Source organism: Physeter macrocephalus, chromosome 17 (genome assembly GCF_002837175.3).
Source record: "Physeter macrocephalus isolate SW-GA chromosome 17, ASM283717v5, whole genome shotgun sequence".
Classification (NCBI taxonomy): Eukaryota; Metazoa; Chordata; class Mammalia; order Artiodactyla; family Physeteridae; genus Physeter; species Physeter macrocephalus.
This window is the reverse complement of record NC_041230.1, coordinates 14,548,004-14,558,094: the sequence shown is the minus strand read 5'-3', so window position 1 is coordinate 14,558,094 and position 10,091 is coordinate 14,548,004. Positions and strand designations below refer to the sequence as shown.

At 58.0% G+C, this 10,091-nt stretch overlaps 1 protein-coding gene across 1 annotated transcript; it reads right to left on the bottom strand.

Moving 5' to 3' along the window:
* Positions 1 to 764: 764 nt before the first annotated feature.
* Positions 765 to 3,392, bottom strand: CEBPA (CCAAT enhancer binding protein alpha). Its single transcript, XM_007101659.4, has one exon. The coding sequence runs from the start codon at positions 3,223 to 3,225 to the stop codon at positions 2,155 to 2,157; it is 1,071 nt and encodes a 356-aa protein (XP_007101721.2). The 5' UTR covers positions 3,226 to 3,392; the 3' UTR covers positions 765 to 2,154.
* Positions 3,393 to 10,091: the final 6,699 nt, after the last annotated feature.

Here is a 10,091-nt window from a genome sequence, read left to right as displayed (position 1 = left end):
GTATACTGTCAGCTGCTCAAGTGAACGCTCTGCAGGTGAAAACAGAAGGTAAAGGGTTTTGCCTTTTACCCTCAGAGAGGGTCAACTCTGAAAGCCCTGCCAGCCTCCTGGGCTACCTCCCCCCAAGGCCCTGGTTTTTCGGGCATAAGGGCGTGCCCTCCCTTGGTTGGCCATCACCGCTGCTAAGGGGGTTCCGGGTGCCCGTCCTCACGGGGCGGTCATCGGAGTGGGGGGCTTGGCCCAGGGTGGGCGCACTGGGCAAGCAGTTGCTGGGGCTGTGGGGCAAAGGAAGGTGTGAGCGACGCTGCTCCAGAGCTGGAGCTGTCAGTGATCTGGAAGGAAGTGTGGTCAAAGGGCCCCTGGAGCCTGGAACCCTGGGGCAGGCCTGCCCGAGTCCCAGAGAGGCCGTGGCAACTTCAGGCAGAGGCCCCCCCTCCTCCGAGTCCCTCTCCTCCCAGGGGCTGATGAGAGGCCACACCAAGGCCCCGTGACACCCCACACACCCCTCCCCCTTCCACACACCCAGACACTCTTCAGGCTTTGGCATTCTCAGCTTGGAGCCTTGTCCTACTTCTGCCATTTATTTGCCTTGGTTGGGAGAAGTCACCCCTTTAATGTAAAGAGGGGCTCAGGATGGGTGGAGAGCTAATGAAAGTCAGGCTCTCAGCCAGAGAATATGCTGTGATTATTTACAAATGTGACCTGGCCCACAGAAAACCTTGGAAGTAGCTTTTCTGGTTTTAAAAAGACACCAAAACTGACTTTGATATGTTTATATTATAGATATAATACATAAAACATCTAGCATGAAACTCTATGTTCTCCCCAAAGAAGAGAACCAAGCCAGCCTTCCCTGCTCCCAGGCCCAGCGATCTGATCTGTGAGTGCTGGCTGAGGCCGCCTCCCTTCCAGACCGGGAGCCAGGGCCTCTGCGGGGGACAAAGCTGTGGGCAGCCCGGGCTGGAGGGGACCGAGGCCCACAGCTACCCCCAGGGAAAGCTGAGGGGAAAGGGGAAGCCCACCTCGCCTCTTCGGTTCCCCTGGGAGCAAAAGCAATCCCAAAACCAAAAGGAAAGAGAGCCGCAGACCCTCCCTGCAGCTGCTGACGAAGAGCCTCATTTTGGCAAGTATCTGAGCAAAACCAAAACAAAACAAAAACCAAATAAAATGGTGGTTTAGCATAGACGTGCACATTCACATTGCACAAGGCACCGCTGGGACACAGAGAGGCCAGATACAAGTGTTGATATCGGCTGATAAAGCAAAATATTTGGAAAGCTTCTCATAACTTCAGTCCCTCTGGGATGGACTGATTGTGCTTCGTGTTTGGATGGCAATGCTGGCGACATACAGTACAGACAAGGCTGATGGTCCCAGCGTCCCTTCACCACCCCCCTACTAACCCCCAGACCAGATCTCTAGGTTGCCCTCTCCCACCAGGCCACCACGCCCATGCACATACGTCCTCATACCTAACCCACGACCTGGCTTTCTGATCTGACTGGGGGCAGGAGGCTCCCACTGGTCACCTGGTGACACCCATCTCAGTGAGCTCTGCCCAGAAGAGCCCAGCCTGTTGCAGGCTGGGAGTTTAGAGGCAAGGAACTAGGGACCCTCCACCTTCATGCAGAACTAGGGGAACAACCTTAGGTTCAAAGCCCCAAGTCCCTGTGTTTCCTCCCCTCCAAGGATCGGCGTTCAGGAGCGGCTGGGGCCGGCTTATCGGGATCTCTGCTCCCTGAACCTTCCTCCTGCCGGGGGTGGGGGGGGGCCTGCACCCCTTCTTCTCTCGCGGGGTCAGGAACCCTCCAAATAAAATGACAAGGCACATATTTGCTCCCCCTACTCGGTAGGAATCGGAGCCGTGAGTTTGCGTTTCCAAGGCACAGGGCTATTCCTTTAATACTAGAGTTGCCGGGCTCCCGGCTCTGCCCCACGGCGCTTCTCCTCTCTGTCTGACCCCTCATCTTAGACGCACCGTGTCGGGCGCAGAGGAAGGCCAGGGGTACGCGCGGCAGGCCAGGCTCTCAGGCTGCACCGGAATCTCCTAGTCCTGGCTTGCGCGGCTCGGGCAGTCTTGAGATCCGGCGACCCGAAACCACTCCCTGGGTCCCAGCCAGCGGCCGGCCCAGGGCGGTCCCGCCGCCGCGCGCCTCACGCGCAGTTGCCCATGGCCTTGACCAGGGAGCTCTCAGGCAGCTGGCGGAAGATGCCCCGCAGCGTGTCCAGTTCGCGGCTCAGTTGTTCCACCCGCTTGCGCAGGCGGTCATTGTCACTGGTCAGCTCCAGCACCTTCTGCTGCGTCTCCACGTTGCGCTGCTTGGCCTTGTCCCGGCTCTTGCGCACCGCGATGTTGTTGCGCTCGCGCCGCACCCGGTACTCGTTGCTGTTCTTGTCCACGGACTTCTTGCCTTTGCCCGCGCCGCCGCCGCCGCCGCCGCCCGCGCGGATGTCTGGGTGCCCGACGGCCAGCCCCTTGAGCGCGCCGCCGGGGCCTGGCAGGCCAGCGGCGCCGAGCGCGGGCGCTGGGTGCGGGCTGGGCACGGGCGTGGGCGGCGGCGTGGGGTGGCCGGGCTGCAGGTGCATGGTGGTCTGGCCGCAGTGCGCGATCTGGAACTGCAGGTGCGGGGCGGCCAGGTGAGCGGGCGGCGGGTGTGAGTGCTGTGGTGGCGGCGGCGGCGGCGGCTGGTAGGGAAAGAGGCCGGCCAGCGCCAGCTGCTTCGCCTCGTCCTCCTCGCGCGGCTCCTGCTTGATCACCAGCGGCCGTAGAGCCGGCGCCCCGACGCGCTCGTACAGGGGTTCCAGCCTGCCGTCCAGGTAGCCGGCCGCCGAGCAGCCGTAGCCGGGCGGGGGGCCGTGCGCCCCTCCGGGCATGACGGCGCCGCCGGGGCCCACGGGGGCGCCCGGGTAGTCAAAGTCGCCGCCGCCTCCTGCGGGGGCCGCGGCCGCCTTGGCCTTCTCCTGCTGCCGGCTGTGCTGGAACAGGTCGGCCAGGAACTCGTCGTTGAAGGCGGCCGGGTCGATGTAGGCGCTGATGTCGATGGACGTCTCGTGTTCGCAGATGCCGCCCAGCGGCTCCGGGGCGGCAGGTGGGGCTGGGGGCTGCGCGGGGCCCGCGCCCCGGAGAAAGCCGAAAGCGGCGCTGCTGGGCGCGTGCGGGGGGCTCTGGAGGTGGCTGCTCATCGGGGGCCGCGGCTCCGCCTCGTAGAAGTCGGCCGACTCCATGGGGGAGCTAAAGTCCTCCCGGCATGGCGAGCCTCGGCGGCCTCCAGCCTGCGCGGGGCGCCGCTGCTGCCGCCGCCCACCCGGAGCCCCTACTCGCTCGCGCCCGCTCGGCTCCCGGTCGCGAATAGCCAGGCCCGCGCGGGCCCCGCATTTATACCGGGTTGGTGGTCGCCCTCTAGTGTCCAAACCCGCTGTGGACCTTCGGCGACGACGGAGCAGCACCTCCTGGGTCTTAGCGCCTGCGGTCTGCGGAGGGCGGCGAGTGAGGCTAGAGCGCAGCGCTGGCGGGGAGGGGCCGCGGTGCAACGCCCACTACCTCCTGCGCCGCCAGCCGAATCACAATCGGCGCGCGATGCCCCACCCTCGGCAGAGTTGTCGTCCCCGCGCACACGTGGTCGGTGGCAGGGCGCCCTCCTCTAGCCTCCGCAGGGCATCCAACTCCAGCCAACGGTCGGGGAGTCCGGGAGCACCCAGGCGCCGCGCAGGGGGCTGGGATTGGTTGGGGGCGGTGGGCAAGTCTTGGTCTCTGAGCTTCTCTGGCGCGGACTCGCTTTAAAAGCTAGAACTAGTCCTGTCCGGGTCCGGGTTTTCTGGAAGGCGGCGGCGTAGAGAAGGGGTGGGGGGCAGTTTGGGACGTGCGGCCCAGCGCACACTGTCGCGTGGAGAGACCGAGGGCAGAGGCCCGGAGCGCGGGGATTTTGCGACTCTCTCCGATCTCCAGGCGTCCTCACCGACTCCGCGCAAAAGTACCTCTCCCCCGCTCCGCCCCTCCCAGTACTCCGGGGTCCCGCGGCCCCGCAGTGCAGGGCGCTAGGACCCCGCGGGGAGCGGAGGGAAGGAGAGGCGGACGCGGCCCGGCTGAGGACTCGGCTGGTCCACCCGCCTGGGCTGGAAAACTTTTTCTTTTTGACTACTTCTCCTAGCCGGAGCTCTAGGTGTTGCTAGGTGCACGGAGTTGGCGCTGGTACCCGGCGCGGGGCCGCCAACTTTTTCCTGCGGGACGGGCCGAACTGGATTCCCCGGCTGGGGTACCGGGGCGAGGGGGGACGCACAAAGGGAGGAGGCGAATTTGACTCCCAGACGGGGATCCCGAAGCGGGGCCGGCGGTCAACGGAGTTAGAATCCACAGCCTTCTCCCCTACGCCCCATTCAGGTGCTCTCCAACGCGGGAGCGGGGGTGTCGAGGGAGCCGGGCCCTCCGAGTCTCTGCGGCCCAGGGTCCGAGCACCTAATGAGAGAAGCCTGCAGGGTGGTTCGCGGGGCGCTGGCTCCCCGGAATCCTGGGGAACAAGGCGGTCCGGCCCCGGTGACCCCTGGGCGCCACGCCGCCTCCGCACTTGCTGCTGCCGGGGCAAGGGGTTCAAGGCAGCGCGTTTCCCCAGCCACGTGGCGCCTCGCGCGTTCTACTTCGGGATCGCGGGGACAGCCGGCTCCCAAGGGGCCTCGTGGGCCCGCAAGTCGCTCACGCCTGTACCCCGCATTGCCCCTTACGGACTAAGTGCCCTGAAGCCCAACGCCTCCTGGATGCTGTTTGGAAGTTTGCCTGCTTGAGAATCGCCGGGCTCCGCTGGTCAAGACCCCTCCCGGCCTTCAAAAGGCTGGCAAGACGCCACAACCGGCCCAGGAGCCCTCAAGGAGGCGCAGCGTAAAAGCAAGGCCCGGGGAGGCTGAGCTTCCACTGTGGTCACATTAAAGAAGCAACCTCGTCTGGGGAACGCATACTGTGCTTTAATCAAGTTCCTATTCAACATATTCCCAATGATTAATGGCCCAAATGCTTCATGCTTTGGTCCGGAGCTTGATGCTTTTGGACTGGAGTAAAAGTAGATACATTAAATAAATAGCCTATGTGAGCTGGGGAGCTGCTCTCTGGGCCCGGGTGTAGGACCATTTATACACCATGCACCTGTGCAGACCTGGAGGGAAACCCAGAAACATGGCATGGGATTTTCATTTTTGCTGCAGTGCTAAAAGTAACGGTCTGCTCCAGTGCAGGAACTAGGGCTATGGAAAGTGACCTGTTCTAGCGTGTACACCTGCTCTCCTACGCAGGCAGCAGGAACGTCTCCTCTTAGGATCCGAGGAAACCGCAGAGGCTCCTGGGGCTGGGGAAATATTGGAATAAGGCCTTGTCCAGCCTGCAGCTGCAGGTCCAGTGCTGCAGGTCCTCCCATAGCAGAAGCAGAAAGCTCTGCACGGGGCCAGCTCTGTGCAAGGTGCCTAGTGCCCAGAGGTGAGTGAGAAGTGGCCCCTGCCTTCTCAGAGCTCTGGGCACTGCTGGGGAGACAGACAGGTTATCACACAAAATCTGCTGAGAGACAAGGGCCTCCTCACGGAGGAGGTGATGCTGAAGGAGCAGGAAATGGAACTGGGTAGAGGCATGGAGTCCGTTAGTTCATCAAATGTCTGTTAGGAGACACAAATGCGGATGAAGGATGAATGTGCTGTGACAAAGGGATGTCCTGCTCTAGCAAATATGGCTTTGGAGGAGGGTGTAACCAACTTTGTCTGAGGAGGTGCTATGGGCTAAATTGTGTCCTCCTCAAATTCATATGTTGAAGCCATGACCCCTAACGTAACTATATTTGGAGGTGGATTTTTCAGGAGGTAATTAAGGTTCAATGAAGTCATAAGGGTGGAGTCCTAATCTGATTAGGATTGGTGGGCTTATAGAAAGAGGACAAGAGGGAGATTCTCTCTCCCTGTGCCCCATGTGAGGACATAGGGAGAAGGTGGCATCTGCAAGCCAGGAAGGGAGCCCTCACCAGAACCTGACCATGCTGGCACCCTAATCTCAGACTTCCAGCCTCCAGAACTGTGGGAAAACTCATTTCTGTTGTTTAAGCACCCAGTCTGTGGTATTTTGTTAAGGCAGCTTGAGCTGACTGAGATAGGAGGTTGGAGAGGGCTTCATGCAGGAGTGGACTTTTGAGCCCCAGCTTGAAGGATGAGCAGGAATTTGCTAGAAGGATAGGTGCAGTTTGCGGAACGGCAGGTGCAAAGGTGGAGCAGCTGCAAGTGCAAGGCATGTTCTGGTAACAAAGGACAAGGCGTTTGACGGGCTGGAGTGCAGGGATTGCTGAGGAGGGGCCTAGATAAGGCTGGATCCACAGACAGGGCTTGGTTCATGGCCAAGGCGGCTCCAGGTGAAGGAGAGAGCCTCTCAGGCTTTTGCCACCCAGCTTTTAGCAGGGGAGTGCTGTGATCCAATCTGGGTTCCTGAAAAGGCACTCTGGTAGGGGTTGGAGAGGGGACGGTGGATCAGATGAGAAGCAGTGGAGGCCTGAGGCCCCAGGATGGGGGACGGAGGGCAGGGACGGGTTTGAACGAGATGTCAGGACTTGGGAGTCTGGGTGGGGGCTGAATGCCTGGCTTCTGGCTGGGGTCACCATCCCCCAACATATGTGATGCAGGGAAAATAGAGGGTCCCCTCCAAGCCCCCGGGGGTCATGGGGTCTCACCACACACAGGACACCCCCTGCGTGATTTGCGATTCTGGAGGAGAGGACCATGACCCAAGAACAGCCACCAGGACCCACTTCCATAGTCTAGTCTTTCCTTTGAGGTCCAAGAGAACACCTTGGGGTGAGGAGGAAGCGGTTTAGAGGGCAAGTAGCGGGTTTGTGGGTGGGCTGCGCACGGGTGAGGGAGAGTCCTGGGGCCTTCTAAGCCGTGAAACAAGAACGGGCTGCAGAACCTGGGGGAGACCCCAGGGTTGGTGGAGCCACTTTCCCTGGGAGGTGCCCACGGCTGGAAGGGGGCTGTGGCCTGATAGGACACGTGGGCAGCCAGCGTTTGGCTGGGATCACTTGGGAGGGAAATGGCTCTGTGGCTCACGCTCGGTTGAGACAGAGCCAGTAAAAACAGAAGCTCGTAAATCTGACCACCTTTACGATCCTCCTGCTTCATCTTCATTGATGGCACTTGGCCGTGCTTGCGGAGTGAGTAGAGGGAGAGCTTTCTTATAAGCCCTGGCCTCAGTGCGCTCGGCAGGGGGGCATGGGGCAGGGACCCCCAGGTCCGAAGCCACCAGCTCAGCCCGCCCGACTTCTGCCACCGCATGAGCCCGGGAGAGGAGAGGCGTGCTCTGGCTCTACTTTTGACGAAGGAGAAAATCAGCCACAGAAGTGAAAATGCATTTCGTAGGTGTGAATTATGCTCCAGACACAGCTCAGGAGAGAAGGCTGCTGAGCCCGGGGTGGGCAGGCCGGGTGGGGAGTGAGTGGGTGGGAGCCCTCCCCTCCGTGAATTGGGGCCCTGAGCTTGGGGTGCTCTGGAATGGAGCCTAGTTCCAGAGTCGTTCACAATGCTAACCATTTTGAGAAGACAGAGCGAGGAAGTTTTTATTTTACTTTGTTTCAACCTTCCTAATGCAACGCATCCACGAGATTAGTACCTACGTTTGAACATCAATTGAATTCTGAAGAGCAAAGCTGGAACGAACCCTTCTGATTTAGTTTCTAACTTTATCTACAGCTAAATGGATGTAGGATTGGTCACTCCAAAGCAGGACTAGTTAAGATAATTAATAAGGGCGAATTAAGATAAAAGACAAGAACTATATTTTCAGTCACAGTTTGCCCTCTGGCTAATATAGGATATCTAATAGTGATTCAATAAAATACTCTCAGAGACCTTCCTAAAACTTAGACGAACAAAACAAAACACCAGTTACTTTTTGTCAATACAAATGCACTGGCTAGTGAGTTTTATACTAAATCGTCTTATGCTTTAGGTATTGACAGGTAAAGTATATGAACTCAGTGGACAGTTAACCAAGAGTCTGGTGTTTCTTACGAACAGATTCTGGGTACTTGGAGAAGACATTCTTATCACCCTTATATTATGTGTTCTATCTCACAGGAGGTCCGGTGGTGTGTGAGATTCCTCAGACCTGTTAAAACCCCTACTTCAACATTCACTAGGGTGACCTTGGGAAAGTTGTTGAATTTCTCTGAGCCTTTGTTTTCTTTTCTGTAAATTGGGGGCAATAATTCACTGTAGTGCATTCTCAGCTTGTTCTAGGACAAAGCACTGAGAAGTCACACGGAATATTACAAGACATAATTAATTCTGTCACCATGAGCTAGAAGTGATTTAACTGATAGGAAAGATGACTATATATGTATATGTATGTATACCATATGAAATCACAACCATGAGTACTCAGGTCCATAAAAAATCCACACTGTCAGATTCAGCTGTTTCCAGTTTTCTCTCAGTTTTCATCTACTCTAATGTGTATGGGGTTTGTTATGTTTTCTGTTTATGTGCTCGCAGCTGCTGGCAGATAAGCGGTAGCAAGCAGCAAAGATTTTAGAAAAGTTGAGTCAAAATAAAAGATTCAGAAAGTTCTATCCATTATCTTAATTTTGCTTAGCGAATTGGGAAAAGTCCTTTATGTTGGTAAACCCCTTTGGTAGATAACGGATCCCAGAACTAGCCATCGAGCGTTTGGGGAACACTGCAGAAAGCAAGCTGTGGATGTGGGTGGGCCCACCACCCCATATTTTTTGGGATCCGGAACAAGATTACAAATGGCAGCCCCCATACCATCTGTTTAAACGTTATAAGTTATCAATCAAATGAAGAAACTGTTAGATAAAATATGTTCTACCTTTCTGACTTGACAAATAAATCTTCGCAACGTCCTAGAAGGCCAGATTTAAATTTAGAACTGGACTCTGGGACACGGTGGTGCCGGGAGAGCCAGCCACCCCCTTTTCTTCCCACCCCTTTTGGCATCCCCCACCAGAAGGGTCCTTAGTCAGCGGGGTGTAGATTCCCAGCACAGGACTCCAGCGTTACCCATACCCCCTGAAAATTGCCCTCCTCCCGTCACCCCTTGATCTAGGGGCGTGCACACTGCCAAGTGCCTGGAAAAGCAGCCCGTGAGGGCCCAGGCAGCTGGCTCTGGGCTGTTTGGGCAGGAAATTCCTTGGCCTGTAGGGTCCTCACCCAGAGGGAAGGGAGCAGCCAGAGGAGGGCATGAGTGGGTCCCTCTAATGTCGGGGGTCCAGCTTGAGGGTCCCTCTCAGGGGCCCCCATACCTGAGTTGAAGGATGATACGGGGGATCCACCAGGCAGGGTCTCAGCACCCTGGTGGGGCCAGCACCCATTCAGTGCAAACAGGAGGGTGTGATACCACTGCTTCTGGCCTTGTCTGGGGGCCCCAGGCCCTGCTTCCGTGCGAGGACATGTCAGTCAGCAGTAATCCCAAAGCCGTATCCCAGTTCATGGCTTCTCTCCATCTCACTGCAGACATCCTGGTCCCACACTCTCTCACCTGGACCACACAGCAGGCCTCTTAAGTGTCTCCCCGCTGCCCTCCTTGCTCCTTGCCCCCCAGCTCTCCCCCACGGAGCAGCCTAAGTTACCCTTTAAACATGCAGTTGGATCATGACATTCACCTGCTTCACCCTCCCGTGACTGCCCGTCGCGTGTGGAAGAGGACGTGCAGCATCTCGGCCTGACCCCAAGGCCCTGCAAGGCTTGGCCCTCACCTCTCCTTACACCTCAGACTCTCCCTGGCTGCCCACTGGGCTCCCAGCCTCGGGGCACTGCACTCTGCTCTGCCGGCTCCCTGGAATGATCTTCCCAGATGTGGGCAAGACTCCTTCCTGCCCGTCATTTGAGCCTCACCTTCTCCAAGAGGCTCCTCTCAGGTACGTAGGCGTTGCACACGAGCCACCTCTCCCGTCACTCGTTAGGCCATTGTGCGTTTTACTTTATCCTCCTGGAAAATGGTCTTGTTTACTCATTTGACTTGTTCCCTGTCTGGCTTCCCCCACTTAGAATGCCAGCTCCACAAAGACTGGACCTTGTCTGTCCTGTTCTGCCTATTTCCAGAGCTAGAACAGGCCTTG